The sequence below is a fragment of the Neomonachus schauinslandi genome, chromosome X (assembly GCF_002201575.2).
Source record: "Neomonachus schauinslandi chromosome X, ASM220157v2, whole genome shotgun sequence".
NCBI classification, from domain to species: domain Eukaryota; kingdom Metazoa; phylum Chordata; class Mammalia; order Carnivora; family Phocidae; genus Neomonachus; species Neomonachus schauinslandi.
The window spans coordinates 31,569,475-31,591,611 of record NC_058419.1 but is presented as its reverse complement, the minus strand read 5'-3'; the positions used below and the strand labels follow the sequence as shown (position 1 = coordinate 31,591,611).

Genomic DNA, 22,137 nt, shown 5'->3' with positions numbered 1-22,137 from the left:
GCAGGGAGCCTGCTTCTCCCTCTGACCCTCCTCCCTCTCATGCTCTCTGTGTCTCATTCTCTCTCTCTCAAATAAATAAATAAAATCTTTAAAAAAAAAAAAAAAGCCGAATGCTGAATACATATGGAATCTTGTATGTGCCTCAGTTGGCTGTTGATCCACTGAGTCTGTATCATCTACAGAGTGTATTCTGAGGTCACACAGAAATCAGTCTCTACAAGGAAAGTATCAGACTCTGCTCTGCAGATTAGCAAGAGAACTACACAAATTTTCAGCTGTATCAATCAAAGCGCTCCTATCTGGGGACCAGTTGGCAATCACTGTTTCCTCTCTGCTTTTTAGTTTCGTTTTTTTTTTTTCTGTACTCTACAGAATTCTCAGGAAGCAAAACGGTGTTTGTTTTTTTTTGTTTGTTTGAGATTCAGCTCTGGTCCTACCCTATTCTTGACCGGTGAGGTCATTTATAAAATACACGTTAGCTATGCCAAGGTGCCACGAGAACAATTTCATGTCATTTTTGTCCCCCCAGAGGATCTGGAGCTCTCATTATAATGGCATAGTATCTACATGCATAAAATAGGTAGAGAGTGTAAATCATTGATTAGTGGAGCATATGATTTCTTGGATGGCTCTTTCAGTATAAGACGTCCTGGAGTTGCTCATAAATTTAACACCCCAAACCTATCAATCACCCACTCCAGGCCTTTCGCTGATCCCTCTTGATTACAGATTTCATAAGGCAGCGGTGTTCAGAGACCCAGACCACCATAACCTAATGCCTCTGTTCTCTAATAATGTAACTGCTGGCCTGGCACTGGCAGGCTCTCGGAAGGGGGAAGATGTGTCAAGAGAAAAATACACACGCATGTGGCCAACATATATATAGGTAATCAGCACAGAATTATTCATGCAAGGACACCACAGTAGATCCCCTGATAATGCTGAGGAAAAAAGGAAACACCTATTATCAGTCGCACTAAATGACAGCGTGAACATTATTATGCATTACGTGTGTATCAGGAGCAAGCTTATGCACGGTAGAGTTTATATATTAAATAATGATAGATTGCCTCATAGAGCTGAGCTAAATGTAAGCTCAAAATGAATTAAGGGTCGCTACCGGGACTATGAATGGGGGTTGTTGGCCTACAGGGTTCATTAGAGTACAGAGTATGGGGACCAAAACGCAACCTGCAGAAGCTGAAGGCTTTCCAGTTTCTTCCAAGTTATGTATTCACAGCACGACTGGTTTGCTGCTAGTCTTATGAACTTCTAGAATACCAAAGGCATCTATACGCAAACACGCACGTACAAGATATCTTCTAAAATCACCACAAATTATCTTTTGATGATCCCTTTTTCTGTATTCTTTTTCTTTTTTCTAATGTAGCAGCACTTACATTATTTTTCTAATATTGTATGGAAAGATGGTGCCATAGTTAGAAGCGTATGTATTATATTAATTGCATCTGCATTATAATGGTTTACCTGAAATATACATGACTCCTCCATACACAGTCCCGGCATGGCCATAGTGGGGTTCACTCATTTTGGCAACGTAGGTCCACTCATTTGTTCTTGGATTATAACACTCCACTGTGGCTGTTGTTTGACGAAAAGAAAAAAAAAAAAAAAAAGAACAAAAGAAAATAATTTATAATTTCAAATTTAGAAATGAGTTATTTTTCCCTTTAGGTAGAATAATAATATTTAAAGAACGGAACCGTATCTATTACAGATATGAGATACTCTTTGGGGGTCTCTTTTTTTATTTACTGAGATTATACTACTAAGATGAACCATTAATACATTTTACATTAGACTAGAGACTTATGTAATAATCTAACACATTTCTGTCACTGCAGAAACTGCTAGGGTTTCTTTTCTTCTGGTATCTTGTTACATCTTTCTAATTTGACATTTCTCCTAATTCCTTGCTCTAAATATGTGGGAAGATGAGGGAGCCTGGGTAGCTCAGTTGGTTAAGCGTCTGCCTCCGGCTCAGGTCATTATCCTGGGGCCCTGAGATCGAGTCCCGCATCGGGCTCCCTGCTCAGTGGGGAGTCTGCTTCCCCTTCTGCCCCTCCCCCCCGCTCGTGCTCTCTCTCTCTCTCTCGCAAAAATAAACAAAATCTTTACAAAAGATAAATATGTGGGAAGATGAAAAAATCATAAGGAAGAAGAAAAGTCAGTTCTAGGCCCCCCGTGCTGATCCACCATCTAGGAAACAAAGGTTCACAGACAGGAAGCGAAGTCTGAGGGTGAGAATGAACGTATGTATGTATGCACACCGCCTGCCGTATGTGCTGGCTGCCTCTTGCTTTATTTCACATCCAGACTACACAATAGACATTGGTAATAATTTTTCCACATTTCCATATTAAAGTCAATAGTGTGTACATATCCAATATCATTGTAGCCAGTCACACTCCTACTAGAAGGTGAGTGGCAGCATGACATGAAGGGAAGATTTTTATTGGGGCCGCTTCCTTCCAGTAATAAATTTATCATCTTTAACATAAAGTATTTTGGAGAAGTGACCTCAACCTATTTAAATATCACTCTGTTATAACCTCTAGAACAATGACAGATAGAAAACGTAATCCTTTTTAAAAGGCAGAAAGAAATAGGGCTGTTCCCAGTACTCTGGTCAAAAGCACAAAGTCTAAGGGCACCTGGCGGGCTCAGTCAGAAGAGCACATGAGTCTTGATCTTGGGGTCGTGAGTTCGAGCCCCGTGTGGAGTGTAGAGATTACTTAAATAAATAAAACTTTAAAAAAGAAACAAACAAACAGAAACCCCACACAAAGTCTAGGTAGACTTGAAAAGTTTATACTATTTACTACAGATGCTGTCAGTTGGCAACCCGATTTCTTGTCTCCCCTCACCCTGCTTTTTTCTCAGGAACAGAACCACAACACTGCACACAGGAGTGCTGTGCTAAACTCAACATTCAAATTAGCGGGTTCCCTTGAACCTGGAATTGACCATATGATTAATTCTAGGCAATGAAACGGAAGCAGAAATCTACTGAGTGGGGCCATTTGATCAAGCCACTGGAATACCTAACTGATAAATCATCCCTTGAACAAGATTTCCTATTAAAAAAATAAATAAATAACGTGAGAACAGGCAAAACCAGAGAGAAAAAATGAGAGATGCACTTTCTACTCTATTCAACAATTTCATTTCTTCATCAAACTGACTACACACAGTACTTATTTCTCACCTAACGACTCTTATATTATACCACTTCTCATCTCCCTTTACTGACTGCTTTTTGCACTGGCTTGAGCTTTACATTTTCAGGCTCATCTCAAAGGCTTTTCCTGTTCTCATTTTGATCTACTGTCTTGTTAGTTTTGTTCATTGCTTTAGGCCTGGACCCTCACCAACTCTACTTTTTCTTCTTTTTTTTTTCCCTCCCAACTCTATTTCTTCTAAATCCTTCCATTAAGTAGCTGGATCCTGCAAAATCTTTCCCCCAAATAAGAAGAGCTATTGCCACAATTCATGACAAGCTAAAACTGATTACTCTGATACTGGTTTTGGCTCTTTGTAGTCACTGGACATCTTCTCCAATGTTTATTTCCATTTGCCTTTAGCATGACTTTCACTTCATTGACAAGCACAATCCTACTGAACATACATTATTATCTCTCTCTCTCTCTCTCTCCACTTACAGAGGATCTAGTATATTGATTGGTACTTGGCATCAGCAAAGTAATTAATGGTAGGGTTTTAGCTGATAAAAAAAAAAAAGTAGTCTAATCACACACCCTATCAGTGAAAGGGTTTTAAAAGACTTTCAGAGATCACGTTTCTGATGGCAAAGACAGGTTTTACTATAGTTCTATGCTTCCCTTAATGAAAAATTCTGCCTTGAACTTTGAAATTTCTAGAGTGTCACAGTCTGTCCTTATGTCTAATTCAATCTATTTTGATGGAATTTCCATTAGTTTCCTCCTGTTCTTTTTGGAGTGGAACTAGAGCTTGAACAGCTATTCACTCTTTATGATTATTAAAATTTTCCCATGTAGAAAGATAATGCTGTTCTTCCGTCAGTGAATTAATTGCATTTTTTTCCCTAAGAGGGGTTATAAGAATCCATCTCTATTTTCTCATACAGGAGTAACCTAAGTGTAAGATGGCTATTAACCACCAATAATATAATAACTATGTAATAGTTCATCATCCCTCAACTTTTCTTCTTTGGGCAAAATAATCCATATCCTTTAGTTTTTCCTATCATTTAATATCTACTGTCAACCTCTAGACTGTCTCCATGAAGAATTGTGTTCTTAGTAAAATCAAGAGTATTTAGTTTTAAAATAGAACACATCCGATTAAAAGTGTATACACACACATGTCCTTATTTTCCATATTCACAAGGCAGTGGGATATAGGCTAGTGCCAACAGCCTTGATAGGGGGAGGGGGCAAGGGATGATGCAAGGGACAAAACAGTGGTTCCATCATAGTCTATGAGAGGTAGGAATGGTAATGAACTAATTAGGAAAGTCTAGAATAGGGTCAGGCAAATTATAGCCTGTCAGCCAAATCCAGCATGCTGACTGCCTTTTGTATGCCCCACAAGACAAAAATATGAATGGCTTTTACCTTTTTTAAAGAGTTGGGGGAAAAAAAATCAAAGGAAAAATGTTTTGTGACATATGAAAATCATATGGAATTCAAATGCTGATGTTCCTATAGAAAGCTTCATTGGAACACAGCCTCACCCGTTCATTTATAAATTGTCTATGCTTGTTTTGCAATACAACAGCAGAAGTGATAAGCTGTGACAAGATCCTATGGCCTACAAAGCTGAAAATATTGATTTTCTGGCCCTTTACAGAATTTCACTGACCGTTCGTTATTCTAGAGAATCATCTTCAGTAACCTGGTTGCCTGCAATTTAAATTAGAGACCCTCTCCAATTTAAGAATTACATGGAGGTTGCTTAGTTCACATAAATCATTAAAGATTACTATTTTCTCAGGTGATTCTACTGGAGCCCGGAATTGGTTCCAAGGGATAATGTGGAACTTGTTCTTTTTGAGAGTAGAAAGGGATGAACCCTGAATCACCACCGGAACAATGATGGTTCCCACAGAGGGGCTGTGATCTCTAGAATCTTAAGAGTGCCCGCTGGCGATGTGTTGCTTAATGAAGAAAACTGCAAATCCATGAAGGGATATGGAGGCATTTGATAAATTTCAGTAATTTTATTGCACATTTATTTGAAAAACGTCTAACACCTTTTTCTATAAGTTATTTCATTACTTGAAAGCTTGACTTATTAATATTTAACAGAAATGAAAGCTATCTGAGCTGTCGTATTTCTCTTCAATATAGAAAACCTCAATGGAAGATCGATTTCTTAAATGACATAAGTTTGAAAGATGCCAGGAATAACTGAATTCTCTTTCACTTAAGTGACAGCTACTCTAAGCTTCACGTAGTTTCCAATTGTACCCAGTGTCAAAGGAAAGCAGCATTTCTAAGGAATTATATTTCAGCAATATACCAGGCTCACACACACATTAGTAGTATCTTTTTGATGTACTATGGGCTTAGGTCCATCCATACACACTCCATGAAGGGATTTTAAAAGGCCAAATGCATTAAAATGATCTAAAATGTCTTACAAATGCTGCCACTGTTTTCTTTTCATAATTACATCTAGGAAATGGTCATTGCATATATGAAGAATAAATAATATACTGGTACTAATGAACCAAACTAAAATTTTCTTTTAAGAGAAGATTTTACTTTTAAGTCGTCTCTACACCCAACGTGGGGCTCAAACTTATAACCCTGAGATCAAGAGTCACATCCTCCACCGACTGAGCCAGCCAGGGGCCCCAAACCTATTAAATTGTTAAATGACCCTCCCATCGATCCCCTTTTGCCTGCCACCCATTGCTACCCCCTTCTCTATTTACACAGGCCTATTAATATGGCAATGTAATCAGTTAAGATGGCACTGTGAAGTTACTATAACAGATGTTCTTGTGTGTGTGTGTAGAGGGCAGTCCCATAAAAAAAAAAAAAGTTTACGGAGCAGGAGAAATGTTAAAAAAAAACCCAGCCTCTGGCTGGAACATTCAGAAATATAAGCAAGGGTCTCTCTAGGACCTAAATCTGCTATTCTGCAAAAACCATGGGTCCAAGAAAACTGGAAAGGGCAAGTGACACATATACAAAGAGAAACATTATTAATAAAGAGAATTCAGAAGAAGTCAACAATACAGAATGTGACACGATTGTTTTAAAACAGTCTATTTCCTGCTCCCAAGTGGGTCTAAAATAGGAAAAACTCAAAGGAGTTGGGGTGGCCTGAAAGTTCTTGTGCAATTAAGATCCAAGATTTCAGTGCACTTAAGCCAATCACTGATTTTCTAAAAAAAACCTTCCAATATATTTTAACTTAAAATATTTACTACAGCCAGGCTTTGCTGGGTATGCTGATTTTAAGGCAAACAGTCATTTTCTACAAAAGCGTTCTTACTTACAGATTACAGGAGGTAATTTCAAAGGGAAAGAAATGTCATTGGCCTTTAAAGTGGAATTAGAGCTGTTTCTTGGTATTGAGGGTTTGTGTCTCTATTACAACCATCTATGTATTTGTGAAACATGCAGTTTACAAATTTAGATAAAAATGGGCCTCTACCATCTAGAAGGGTAATCATTTTTTAGACTATATAAGTCATTATCCTTAGGTTTAAGCTCTGGGAGACTGATTTTAAAACCTAAATATAATCAAATAGTTACTATGAATTAGGAATAGCTCATGAAAAGCACGCTTCTCGTTTCTTTTTACTTTCAAACTGAAATGCAGAAGGGGCGCCTGGGTGGCTCAGTCATTAAGCGTCTGCCTTCGGCTCAGGTCATGATCCCAGGGTCCTGGGATCGAGCCCCGCATCGGGCACCCTGCTCAGCAGGAAGCCTGCTTTTCCCTCTCCCGCTCCCCCTGCTTGTGTTCCCCTCTCTCGCTGTGTCTCTCTCTGTTAAATAAATAAATAAAAATCTTTAAAAAAAAAACCCTGAAACTCAGAAGACTATTTTTAATAAGAGATGGAGGGTGTGATTTCTGAAGGTCATGAGCAAGGAAGGCAGCCACTTGCCCAACGGCGTCTACTTCTCGTTCCCAAATGAGTATAACATGGCAAGAGCTCAGCAAAAGAAAGCCTCTAGCTTCTTGGTTTTATGTAATGACTCTCCTTGGCCTGAAGATGATAAATTCTCAGAAGAATAAGGCCTCTAATTAATAGGAGGAATGATATATTGAAGACTGCATATTAACAGGGGTGATAACATCAATAAGCAAGCACTGACTAAGAAATTGGAGCTATTTCCCTTGAGGAAAGAAGGTCTGAAATGACCACACACTGCCAGAACTGATGACCTATAATTTGTAAACTTGGAAAGATTATCTTATACAAGCGGTTTTCCTAAGAAAGTGCCAAATCACTAGTTGCAGCTTCTGAATATTTCCAGACACCCTCCATTTAAAATAGTATCACAACATGAAAATAACGTGTGTGGGCTGAGTGAGGAGACCTGAAATGACAATTCGACACGACAGGTACTGATCCCTCAAATGCGTTTTAAAGCCTGATTATTAAAATATATTGGGCAATCTGTGTGGTTCATGATAAGGATCCTGAGTCCCGCCTTTTGGAGAGCCCGGTCTTAGAAAAAAATATCACTGCAACAACAAAGGAAAAAAAACTGTAGGTAGGAAAGAGCAGTAACATTAAGACGTCACTAACGAGAAAGGGCTTGATCAGCTGGAGAGTATAAGAGCTGAGAGCAGTTCTTTTGGCCTCCAATAAATAACTTACTCTTAAATCCATTAAGCTACCAAGAAAAAGATGCTGATAGTCACTCTGAATTGATCCAGAGCCAAGGCCAATATTTTCCATGTTCCCAGCATTACAGAGCCTGGACTACTGGTCAACTACAAGGACTCCGGTCATCGCAGCATAAAAGAGGGGGTGAAAAAAAGAGGCCAAACGATGACGGTAATGACAGATATGGAAGGTGTGACAGAAAATGCGGTCTTCCTGACTTCTTTTTGGACAGCTATCTTACTCCAATTTCACCTAAAATAACAAAATTAGTGTTCATTTATGGAGCCAAAGTACTATTCTACGTTAACTGCACTTGTGACCAATCTTCAATTAGGGAGACAAAAAAAGTGGCCCCATCTAATGAAGCTTACCAGAGCAGTTTACAGTGAAGAAAACTGTTTGGTATTTCACTAAGAGAGAATGATTTTTTTTTATGATTTTATTTATTTATTTGAGAGAGACCAAGAACATGTGAGTGGGGAGGGGAGGGGGGAAGAACAGAGGGAGAGGGACAAGCAGACTCCCGTGCTGAGCATGGAGCCCGACGCAGGACTGGATCTCATGACCTGAGCTGAAATCAAGAGTCGGACGCTTAACTGACTGAGCCACCGGGGTGCCCCAACAGAGAATGATTTTTAAAACTGATAGTCACAGATCCCATTACTCAGAGTAAATACATTTTGGATAATACTGAACTTGGTACATTTAATTGACAAAGAAAATGATCTTACTATGGCGGTCAAGGGTCTAGGATAGGGTAAAAGATTATGTAAATGAAGAAACGATAACAGTCAGTCCTCTGTAAGGAAGGATTTTAACCTGTACAATAAAGTATTATGTGGGCTTTTAAAAATGGAAAATAAGGAAACATGCCAAACTTCTGTCCGAGATTCTATTAGTATTTAAATTAGCAGAATATACTTTGTAGTTACACTGTCAAGATGAAAACCATATATACTGCCAAATAAAATATTCTGCAACATACTGATATATTCCTAAGATATAATTTGTACCCTGGCCAACAACATAAATCCGGATTAGGCATATAGATTGTCTCGGATATTTCCTGAGCCAAACAGTTTAAATGAAACCCTAGCTACATTTTTCTCTTTAATTTTATAGAACTGCTTATTTTATGATTTAATGAGAATTTGGGGGTAAAGAAATCAGTCTCTATGTTTAACAGAAATGCACACACTTACGCAGTTCACCAGCTGCATTTCGCCCACCGACAGCATACAGATATCCTTTGAGGGCACTTAGGTGGAAGAAGGTGCGCTTTTCATTTAAAGACGCAACCTGCATCCATTTATTGTAGCGAGGATCAAATCTGAAGACTGTATCGACCGCCGTTTTTCCTTTTGTGTCATAATTACTCTGTCCACCGACGACATAGAGGAAATTTCCAATGACAGCGATGCCATGCTGGTACCTTGGGGCATCCATGGGGGCTAACGATTTCCATTCATGGGCCTTTTCATCATACATGCGCAATTCCTTGCTGACAACCAGCTGCTGCCTCAGCACTCCTCCAAGCGTGACCAAATGAGTGGTGTCAGACCGAATGGCAGTCCTGTCTGACTGCATCACTGGCTGCATGTACGGCATCATTTGGTAATTGCTGGCTTCCAAAAGCAGATTCACACAGGTATTGTCAGTTCTCATGAAATCCACGGTTTGCACATAATTAATGAGCTCCTGTGGGGTCATCAGTGGAAATCGTATGTTCTTCATTAATTTTGCAGCAAAGTCCATCCGAGGCTCTTCTAGGCGTAGCCAGCGACAGGTAGCCTTAAAGAGCTCAAGTTCAGTGCAGTGCTTAAGGCTATTGCTGGAAAGCACAAAGGCAAGACGCTCAAAAGGGAGTTTCAAGAACTCCCCAGTGCTCAGCAATGCAGGAAAATTCTTCAGGACAAAACTGTTGACGTATTTATCCACTTCTGTCAGATTGTAGGTGTTGGCAATCCGACCAACTTCGACACAATTGTCTAAAGTGACCTATTAAACCAGTAAAAAAAAATTAAAATGCTACCAATTTCATGACACTCACATTCTGGATAACAGAAATACCTGTTCTAGAAGAAGAGTCAACTAAGCTTTTTACTGTCCATAGAGATGCAAATAAAAATTCTTACCTAAATACATTAATGATCTAAAGAGAATTCACAAACCACCTTTACCTAATCTGATAGAAAGTAACTAAAAGAAAATTATCTACATCACATCAACAAGCGAAAGGATAAAAACCCTATGATTATTTCAATAGTTGAAGAAAAAAGGCATCTGACAAAGTACAATGTCCATTCATAATAAAAACCCTCAACAAAGTACGTTTAGAGGGAAAATACCTCAAACATAATAAAGGCCATATATGAAAAACCCACAGCTGACATCACACTCAATGGAGAAAAACTGAGAGTTTCTCCCCTGAGATCAAGAACAGGACAAGGATGTCTCCTCTCACCACTTTTATTCAACACAGTACTGAAGTCCTAGCCACAGCAATCAGACAAGAAAAAGAAATAAAAGGTATCCAAATTGGCAAGGAAGAAGTAAAACTGTCAATATTTGCAGATGACGTGATACTATATATAGAAAACCCTAAAGACTCCACCAAAAAACTACTAGAACTGATAAATGAATTCAGTAAGGTCACAGGATACAAAATCAATATACTGAAACCCACTGTATTTCTATATACTAACAATGAAGTAGCAAAATGAGAAATTAAGAAAACAATCCCATTTACAATTACACCAAAAATAACAAAATACCTAGAAATAAACTTAACTGAGGAGGTAAAAGACCTGTACTCTGAAAACTATAAGACATTCATGACAAAAAATTGAAGATGACACAAATGGAAAGATTATCCATGTTCATGGATTGCAAGAATAAATATTGTTAAAAAGTCCATACCACCCAAAGCACCAAAGCAATCTACACATTTAATGCAATCCCTATCAAAATACCAACAGCATTTTTCACAGAACTAGAAAAAACAATCCTAAAATTTGTATGGAACCAAAAAAGACCCTGAATAGCCAAAGCAATCTTGAAAAAGAAAAACAAAGCTGGAGACATCACAATTCCAGACTTCAAGTTATATTACAAAGCTGTAGTCATCAACACAGTATGGTACTGGCACAAAAACAGACACATAGATCAATAGAACAGAATAGAAAACCCAGAAATAAACTCATGATTATATAGTCTATTAATCTTTGACAAAGGAGCAAGAACATGCAATGGGAAAATGATAGTCTCCTCAACAAATGGTGTTGGGAAAACTGGACAGCTACATGAAAAAGAATGAAACTGGAACACTTTCATACACAAAAGTAAACTCAAAATGGATTAAAGGCCTAAAAGTGAGACCTGAAACCATACAAATCCTAGAAGAGAGCACAGGCAGTAATTTGACATCAGCTGTAGCAACATTTTTCTAGATATATCTCCTGAGGCAAGGGAAAACACAAGCAAAATAAACTATTGGGACTATGTCAAAATAAAAACTTCTGTACAGCAAAGGAAATAAATAGTCAACAAAACAAAAAGACAACCTACTGAATGGGAAGAGATATTTGCAAATAACATATCCAAAAAAGGGTTAGTATCCAAAATATATAAAGAATTTATACAACTCACACCAAGAAAACACGAATAATCTGATTAAAATATGGGCAGAAGACAGGAACAGACATTTCTTGATCCATCGACCTCTGGGTTATGGGCCCAGCACGCTTCCGCTGCACCACCAGGAACAGACATTTCTCCAAATAAGGCATTCAGATGGCCAACAGACACATGAAAAGATGCTCAACATCACTCATCATCAGGGAAATGCAAGTCAAAGCCACAATGAGATATCACCTCACACCTGTCAGAATGGCTAAAATCAAAAGCACAAGAAACAACAAGTGTTGGCGAGGACATGGAGCAAAAGGAACACTCATGCACCATTGGTGGGAATGCAAACTGGTGCAGCCAATGTGGAGAACAGTATGGAGGTTCCTCAGAAAAGTAAAAATAGAACTATCATATGATTCAGTAATTGCACTACTGGGTATTGACCCAAGGAATATGAAAACACTAACTTGAAAGGATATGTGCACCCCTATGATTATTGCAGCATTAATCACAATAGCCAAATTATGGAAGCAGCCCAATGTCCATCCATAGATGAATGGATAAAGAAGATGTGGTGTACACACACACACACACACACACACACACACACACACACACACACAGGAATATTATTCAGCCATAAAAAAGAATGGAATCTGGCCATTTTGCAACAACATGGATGGATCTAAAGAGTATAATGGTAAGCAAAATAAGTCAGAGAAAGACAAATACCATATGATTTCACTCATATGTGGAATTTAAGAAACAGAACAAATGAATGAAGAAAAAAGGGACAAAACAAAAAACGGATTCTTAACTATACAGAACAAACAGATGGTTACCAGAGGGGGAGGTGGTTGGGGGGGGGGATGGGTGAAACAGGTGAGGGGGATTAAGAGTATACTTATCTTGATGAGCATCGAGTAATGTACAGAATTGCTGAATCAGTATATTGTACACCTGAAACTTATGTAACACTGTATATCAACTATATTGGAATTAAAATTTAAAAAAGAAGTGGATAATAAATATTTATTGACTATTTAAAAATAAAAAAAGTATCAAAATCAGTACATTAGAAGTTACCCTAAGAAACAATGTTGTAAGTTGGTTATGGCCAAAATAATTCCTTTTCTCTTCTTGAAAATGTGTGTTCCCTCTCAAAAAAAATACTAAATGAAATTCTGGCTAGATGGAAATTTTGGAAAAATAGAGGGTTATTCTATTTTGGTTCACCTTAATCCACTTCTTAGTCAGGATTCTTAAAAGTTACATTGCTAGCAGATCCACAAACAGAAAATCTCTAATAGAGGATCTCTAGATTTCTCTTTCATGCAAACAGTCACGGTTCATTACTGTAATTCATTTTTTTTAAATGTTTTTTTCTTTATTTATTCATGAGAGTCAGAGAGAGAGAGAGAGAGAGAGGCAGAGGGAGAAGCAGGCTCCCCACCTAGCAGGGAGCCCGATGCGGGACTCGATCCAGGACCCTGGAATCATGACCTGAGCCGAAGGCAGACGCTTAACCATCTGAGCCACCCAGGCACCCTACTGTAATTCATTTTGATTCCTTCAAAAGTTATTGTTTCTAATGAAGGTAATTTAATAAGGCAATTATTCCTAGGGTGAAGTTATTTTCACATTATTTATGTGGAAATACAAGGAAAGGAATCACTTCGGTGAGGGTTGGAACAGGTGTATCTCCATCAAATTTACTCATGGCATAGTTAATTTCTGGTGTCTATGATGATGGCTTGCCACAGTTTCCCTTGGCAATTCTCTTACTCCCAGCATAATCTAGCTCTGCCTGGAGTCAAAATGAGCCTAGAAAAGTCTCCCCTGCACAGATGACAATGTAGCAAAAACCGAAAATAGGAAAAGGAGACAAGTGATGGAGAGGCCCATCTTCAGCAAGAGCTCTTCCGGATGCTTTCATAACTGGTCAAAAGTGAAAACAGGAGACACTGGGGAGGGTATGTGCTCTGGTAAGCGCTATGAATTGTGCAAGACTGTTGAATCTCAGATCTGTACCTCTGAAACAAATAATGCAGTATATGTTAAGAGAAAAAAAAAAAAGAAGACGGTAGCAGGAGGGGAAGAATGAAGGGGGGAAAATCGGAGGGGTAGACGAACCATGAGAGACGATGGACTCTGAAAAACAAACTGAGGGTTCTAGAGGGGAGGGGGGTGGGAGGTTGGGTTAGCCTGGTGATGGGTATTGAGGAGGGCACGTCCTGCATGGAGCACTGGCTGTTATGCACAATGAATCATGGAACACTACATCTAAAACTAATGATGTAATGTATGGGGATTAACATAACAATTAAAAATAAATAAATAAAGTGAAAACAGGAAAATCATATCAGCAAATATTATGCAAGGAATAAATCACTGAAACAAGCCTACCATACAAATACCTATGTGTGTATACAAACACACAAGCAGGTCACAGGCAAAGGACTCAGTTTTCTCTTAATTTTCTCAGTGTGTGTATTCACGTATGTCATGTAAACTTCACGAACGAAACTGCATTGTTAACAGATTGGCAGATGATTAAGAGAAAATTGGCTAATCCTTGTATTATCCTTTTATTTAAAAGCTGAAATGAGACTAAAATAATTACTCCTCTGCATAAAATATCAGCCCAGTTAAGACATATCATCACTGAAAGCTCAAAGGTTAAGACACACACACAAGGCTATTTTCATAGATTGATTACTCAGGAAGAATTTGAACAATTTTAAGCAGCTGGTTTGCTTTATGGGAATCGCCAAAAAATTTTAATTGCTTATTATCCTTAATAGCTATATATTAAAAAATAGTTAAAACACAATTGCAACACAGAAGAAGTAGGAAAAATAAAGTAAGAAATTAGGGGCCTTTTGAAATACACAGTTTCACACCATTCAGTACCTTGGATTTCCAATGTGGTTAATAAAAAGTACATTTCAATCCAATTTTAGGCGTGGCAGGTTGGCGTCTCATAAAAGTTTTCATTGTATAAATGAAGTTACAGTGAATTCCCAGTTGCCCAAATCACCTTGGGTGGCAGGAATTAGTATCTGGGGTAATGAGTCCACTTTCTGGAGCAGGAAAGAAGTAGCCTTTCCCCAGAGCAAAGGGTAATTTGCACTTTTGAACACATTGACTACTATGGATAAGTGAAAGTTGATGAGAACACAAAATTAACTATTCCCAAGTTTGCAGATTCTCACCATTACGGATACAATTACAAATAAAAACGACAAAAAATTGGGTACTTCAAATAGGCAAAATGATACCATCAGTTGTTGGCCACCAAATATAAGTCTAAATTTATAGCATATAAAACAAACAGAGATAAAAAATTAAAAACCAAACTGTGTAATTTAGAAATGGGATCAAGGTATTTACTTCCTTCCCCTTTTCCCCCTTCAACTTTATCCAGTAGGAAGACAATTACTAAAATAACAGCATAAAAAAAAACCTACCTTTGATTTAAGGGCATTTGGAAAATATCCTCTATATATCGGTATGCTCAGAGACAGATACACAAAACTGCAAAAGACTGTGACAGACCACCTAGTACATACGGGTAGCTGCCTAATTTTTTCTTAAAAATCACCAGAGAAAGGTATTTCATAACCTCCCAAACTGTCATTTTCTTGATGGAAGGACTAGGGTTTTCTATACCCCACGTACTATAGGTATCACACTGTGGGTATATAACAAAGGTTAAACACTAATTATCAGCAATATAAAAATTAAGGATGTGATGATAGATACAACTAAAAATAGAATACATTTTGAATATAAAACATTACCAAACCCTTAATTTTAAAATGAAACTCAGATAAAAACTATGTAATAGAAAATTAGTTGTTTTTGAAGTGCGTGTCATCAAAGCTAAAACAATTAATCATAGATTATAGGGATTATAGAAGCAAAGTCTAGAATAACAGTTAACAATATAAGCAGATCAAAATGATGGAATAATGGTAAACGATTTTGGAAAAATACACGATTATTCAATTATGACTCATTTTCATCCACCTCTCAGTCATGATTCTTAAAAGTGCTTCAGTTAGCATATATGCAAACATTTAGCCTAGACAGTATTTAAATAATGGATACGTGCAGTAATGTAACATTTAACGAAATTCATGTATATATTAGAGTACATTACATTTTGAAATATAAAATATGAAGTTTAAAGCTTATTTTAAAAAAAAGAGCTCATAAGTAGAAAGAACTCTAATTTCATCTGAATATAAAACCTGTCCGCAGGAAGCCTGTTTCTCCCTCTCCCACTCCCCCTGCTTGTGTTCCCTCTCTCGCTGTGTCTCTCTCTGTCAAATAAATAAAATCTTTAAAAAAAAAAAAAAAGAATATAAAACCTGGCCGAAATTCCAAAGAAGAGTTATTACAGACATGAATTCAAATATATATTAGTGTTTTAAAGGATAGAGAAGCAAAAAAAGGACAAAATTTCTCAACCACTTATGAGAACCAATAAAATTGCTTTTAAAAATAATCAAGTGCACATTTAGCTTTCCTTGATATAAAATATTATAAATTATTCTACTGTAATCAAAGAACCTTCCTAGGTCACCCTAAAGGCAGTTCCAGGCATCATAATTTTCAAAGTGGTAGTCTCATTAACATAGTTACTCACTGCTACTATATTAAATTGTTCAAATCACACTCAATGCACCCAAACATTTCATTACCATAACATGATATTTTAATGACAGGCTTCATCAGCAATCTGTGATGTTATTTTGTTGAAGATCAATGCGTTACACGAATAAACTTCCACTTAGGAAAAAAGCAAAAATGAAAACGAGTATCTGCTTTTGTACCCTCAAGGAAAAGCAAAGACTAAGAAGTTAGTTGACAAATTTGGGGGGGGGGGGACTCCTCAGATAGTCAATGCACCAGATTCTCCTTGGTGCTATCTAGTTTATTAAAATGGCAGCCTGACATCAACTACAACCAATGCAGAGAGAGAGAAAGCAAGTCCACAGACTGGGAAGAAATCAAATAAGCTACTTTGGGGCGGGGGTGGGGGGGGCAGGCAGAGGATATAAGAGACATCTTGTCCCAGGCCTCCTTCCACAGGTGGGAACATCACAGGACACAGGGAAGGGACCTTTTGGTAAGAAGAACAAAAAGATGATTAAAAACCAAAAACTTTTCTGTCTCAGTCTTTGTCTTTCTTCAAATTCTAACAGCCATCTGAGGGGAATACTGATGGTGTGTCTCCAGCTTGGGGGATCCAATTGTCTTACTGCTTTGCACTCTGAATGCATGTCCCTTCTTGGATACAATATTACATATTATAATGGTCATGGGAGAATGGATTGGTTTGAGCCCAGGTTGGGCCTCTTCTTCCCCTACGGAGTCCCACATGGCAGATGGGCAAGAATGCGGTGATTCAAGTTACAGGCAGGAATAATATTTAGAATATTTAACAATCAGCACAGTCTGGGTACCAGCTAGTGAGAATAGATGCTCAACCATAAACAACCAGTATCTGGGTATTACTCGCTGAATGTCTGCCTTGACAATAAGGAAGTCAAGAATGGTTTGGTTGGGGGAGGGGAGGAAGAGTTTTGATTCATTGTAAAATTATCTATACCATTTTTCCTCTGATTTGCATTAAACCTCCCCAAAGGCAAAAAAATTATCTGAAAAGACATGTTTGTTAATTTTTATGGGCAAATCCAATTTAGATCAAACAAGGAATGTGAAACATAATTACCATACAGGAAATTCTGACATCAAGAAGAACATTCCCAAAGCTTGCTGCTGATATCATCATTGAATAGCAAAAGAAACTGTCTTTTCCAATAACTTATTCTGATTTCCTTCGTTATTCCCTTGAGAGAACTCCTTTTCTCTGCCTTTTGCCTCTCCCACGTATGCACCTCCTTTCTTTTCTTTGTATTTTAAAGATATATGTTATTTGAGAGACAGAGGGAGGGTGGGGAGGGGCAGAGGGAGAGGGAGAGACAGAAAACCTCAAGCAGACTCCCTACTAAGCGTGGAGCCTGATGTGGGGCTTGATCCGGCGATGCTGAGATCATGACCTGAGCCGAAACCAAGAGTGGGACACTTAACCGACTGAGCCACCCAGGCGCCCCTCACCTCTTTTGTTTTTCACTGTCGCTAATTCTTTATTACCCCCAGTCGCCTCAATAAAATTTCTCTACATTTCATCGTGACCTCCCCACCCTGATCAGTGATAATAAATCTACAAGGGGAACCAATGCTATAAACACATCAAGGAAAAAACACACACACACACAACTTCAAATGAGTTTAAATAAAGTCTAAAGCACAATGGCATCTTCCTTCTCTGATTAAATATGCTTTTATAGAAAAAGAAAATGGTTTTTTTGCCCACCTTCATTCTGGTTTGTTTATTCTGGATAACTGTATACTTAAATTATAACATTTCCAGTTCAATGACAAATGTCCTCCTTCAGCAACCTTATGTTAAAAATTGGGTTTTGCTGCTAGCCTGTAGTCCTCTGTAACAGTAATTCCGTAGGGCAAATGCTAGATGTCACACATTCCAAGTAGCAGACAAATGATAAACAAAAAATTTAACCACAACCTGCTTGTAAATCAGGGAATGGCTGCACAGCATTTAGCATGCTGTAGTTATACAATGTCCTAAAGACAAAAACAGATGTCATTTTTCGGCCCGTAACTAAACGAAGGTAATTTTCCATCATCTCCATGATATACAAGAGAATGTTTTTAGTTTAACAGACAGTTTTACCTACTCTGCTTTACATCCTTTGCTCTTATCTCTTTGTATCCGCTTCATAGTTTTCTTTTCTACAATTGGCCAGAAAGTGACATAGTGAGAACAAAAGCACCAGATCCCATAAACTATAATACTAATTAATACCTTAAGAGAAAAGCATTACTGCAAAAGATGACCACGTTGGCCGGGGAGTGGTTCTTGTTCTATGGAGCCTGGTGCTCCGTTCTAGAACACTGGTGCTTCTACCTCACCAAAGGTGAGGGTGGCTATATTATCGTATTTAAAGTTATCATTCAAGGGGCACTTGGGTGGCTCAGTCGGTTGAGTGTCTGACTCCTGATTTCGGCTCAGGTCATGATCTCAGGGTCAAGGCATTGAGCCCCAAGTGGGGCTCTGCGCTCCTCAGGGAGTCTGCTGGAGATTCTCTCCCTCTCCCTCTGCTCTTCCCCCCTTTTGCACTCTCTCTCTCTCAAATAAATAAATCTTTAAAGCTGTCACTCAAAACTACCATAAAAATGTTTTGTGAGTTATTTGCTGAGTCACATTTTCACCTACACAAATGGTTAAGAATGGGATAGACTACAGATGTACTGGAAGCTAACTTTTCTTTCTAAAAGCTCAAACCCAAGTAGTGTCTTGTTTATGTGAAGTATAATCACACCATATCATTAAAAACATAAACCTGGGGCGCCTGGGTGGCTTAGTCAGTTAAGCGTCTGCCTTCGGCTTGGGTCATGATCCCAGGGTCCTGGGATCAAGCCCCGTGTCGGGCTCCCTGCTCAACAGGGAGACTGCTTCTCCCTCTCCTCCCTGCTCCTACTTTCTCTCTCCAATAAATAAATAAAATCTTTAAAAAATAAAAAAATAAAAATAAAAACATAAATCTATTCACTCAAAACCTTTGGTTTAAGCACACAATCCTTAAAACATGAGATTGTTCTATTTAAAAACTATCCATAAAACTTAGCTTGTGGGAAAACTCAAAACAAATCTACCTTTGAAAAATACATTATCTCGAAACTTCCAGTTCTTATAATTAGAAAAGACACCCAAGGGCTACTCTTTTGCCTGATCCACTTGATTGCTGAGAAGGAAATGGGAAATTGTTAAACAGAGTAAGGCTGAACATTTAACTAAGAAATAGAACGCATGAAAGAAGGATAAAGGAAAAGTTGGATTTTATACAATCCTTAGGCTAATAATCTACCAACTGCTCTCAAAAATCATTATGGATTCTGAGATGGAATATTTCCACAGTAAAATCATGCAGACATATCCTTAGCAAACAGGATGAAAGACAGGTAAACAGAATGGTGCTAAGAAAAAAGGTGTTTCCTCAGAGCTCATAGAAAGTTCTAAAACCAAGACAAGGAGGAATAAACTATACCACAGGTAAGCTTTGTCTGAGACAAGCCTCTTCTCCTTTAGAAATGGGTTTTAGGATGTCTGCAGAGGACACTAGAAATGAAGAATTTAATCTTTAAGACAATATTAAGTGTTCATAAAAATGAAGAAATTTCCAAACAGGTAAAACACACAGTTATAATAAATGTTTCAAACAGGTGAAAGAATCAACATTCTAATTACAGAAAATTTATCACTATTGCAAAATTACTGTGATGTCATCTTTAAATAAACTTGTTTTAGAGTTTTCTAGAACAAAATTGTTTTCTAATACTGTTACTTTGACAACTGTATGCTTTTATGACTTTTCATAAATCATGCTTTATTCCATTTGGTCCTTTTCTTTCAGGTAAAGAAACAGATCACAACCAATATCTAAAGTTATAAGTACTAAATTCTGATATTAGAGAAGAAGTTGACAATAAATGTCTATTATTAATGATTAGTTCCAAAGAATCACCACACTGTACCTAGTTTGGCTCAGGATGACCAGGTGTTGCTGAGATCAGTGTAAAGCAATGTTAAGAGTCTATAAATGTAAGCATTAAGTGTTATTACTAAGTTAATTGTTGGACTTGATACCTTTAAAAAATACATGTAATTCAGTTCCTTTTTTCCTTGAGATGAAGCTGTCATATAGTATCAGTGGCACAAAACTAGAGGAGAGATGCTGATAGGTCCTAAGGGGAAGGGCCTTGTGTGATTAAATTAAAAGGAAATTTAGTGCTCAGATTCAGTAACGACGACAAACAGTATCATGGGAAATAAACAAACTTCATGCGGGCTACTTATACAATAGCGAATAGGACAACACGAAACTCTGTAACACCACACTGCCTTAAAACCCTGAAAAATAGCAGTTAGTTTTAAAGTTTATAAATAATTGTGAGGCAGTCGTGTGAGTACTTTAAAATGGAAACACAGAAACAAAACATATTTTCAATAGCCCAGTTAAATTAGCTGTTGGCTGACTCTGTAAGATAAGGAATAGCTTATTAATAAAATCACTAAGGACATGTTCTCTTGAAACTTAGGGTTTTAAAAACGGGGCTCCCGGTTTAGTAACTGCAAATTTAAAAAAGCTCAACAGCAATTATTTACCAATATTAAAACTGGTATGAATTTAAATCAATTATAGAAAAATGTATTCTCCACTTATTTAATAAATCAGAAAATATATCAAAATTTACCACTGCCATAATTTTCAGTCACAAAAGCAAGCTCTATAAGCTGTAGAAATCTTCTTGGCAATATTTCTTTGCAACCAAAGCATTTTGTTTCCCAGAAGTCAATAATTTAAGGGTCTCAAATAGGGCAGGGCCTTCAGGAACCATGTGACTGCTAAGGCGTTCACTGATTGGTAGTTGTGCCCTCTCCTATTTCTTAAGAGAGGCTAAAAATGATTTAGTAGGTGATGTGTTTCTATGGAACTAAGACTTATATCTTACAGGCTGTCACGTAGTGTGTTACTTCTTCTCAAGACCTAGATCCCGTATTTAAGGAAGAAAAAAAAAAATTACTGAGCCTAGTTTAAAAGACTTACAGAAGTTCAAATTACATTTTCATGGAATTCCATTTAAGAAAGCCTGCCTGGGTGCCTGGGTGGCTCAGTCGGTTAAGCGACTGCCTTCGGCTCAGGTCATGATCCCAGGGTCCTGGGATCGAGTCCCGCATCGGGCTCCCTGCTCTGCATGGAGCCTGCTTCTCCCTCTCCCACTCCCCCTGCTTGTGTTCCCTCTCTCGCTGTGTCTCTCTCTGTCAAATAAATAAATAAAATCTTTAAAAAAAAAAAAAAAGAAAGAAAGCCTGCCTGCCTAATATCATGAAGGCAAACAAAACCAGATTAAAATATATAACGTCAGTAAACAGGTTAACATATATATCGTTAGCAAACACTATTCCTGTCTGATGTCATGGGATTACACAGAAGGCTTTTATGAAGTGATTCCATTTTATAAAATGGCACCTTGTACTGTTTCCCTCTCAACTTCGTTCCAGAACACACACTACCTGAGCCCTCTCTCTCATGGCCGAAGTTTCACCTGCCTACATAACAAATTCAGCAGCCTTTCAACAGGCTACACTGGAGTATACTGCAGGAAAAGTTCTGAAGATTTGAAAACGCCTTACCCCAGATATGAGAAATACTTTGCAGAAGTCCAAAACCGGCAGAATCTGAAGAAAACTGGCAGCTTCCAGTGTGTCTTGAAGGTTGTCCATGTTAAGAGAAAGCTTTGCGGTATAAATGAAATCAATAATTTTCCTTAAGCCGACTTTGCTCACACCATGAAGCTTAATGCACATTAAATCTTGTTCTTTCATTCCACCTTAAAGAAAAAGACATTCAATTAAATGGGGGTGGATAATTTAATTAAGGTCAAACTCACTTCTGCTGCTAATTAGATGCAATAAAATCAAGGAAAAGTTTTATTCTATGTAAGCATTCATGTCAGAGTCAGACTTCTGCATATTTTACAGTTAAAAGAGAGTA

The 22,137-nt window shown here is 37.8% G+C and overlaps 1 protein-coding gene across 4 annotated transcripts in view; it reads right to left on the bottom strand.

Moving 5' to 3' along the window:
* KLHL13 (kelch like family member 13) overlaps nucleotides 1-22,137 on the bottom strand; it is an 87,209-nt gene that overhangs the window by 6,766 nt on the left and 58,306 nt on the right. For 3 of the 4 annotated variants that reach the window (XM_021686331.1, XM_021686339.1, XM_021686326.1), the window contains 3 exons: nucleotides 21,777-21,973; nucleotides 9,058-9,853; nucleotides 1,489-1,602 (listed from right to left, as the gene is read on the bottom strand). In XM_021686331.1, the coding sequence (XP_021542006.1) occupies nucleotides 1,489-1,602; nucleotides 9,058-9,853; nucleotides 21,777-21,973 (1,107 nt within the window). The remainder of the gene's footprint in view (nucleotides 1-1,488; nucleotides 1,603-9,057; nucleotides 9,854-21,776; nucleotides 21,974-22,137) is intronic. The other variant, XM_044911752.1, reaches the window with a different exon arrangement.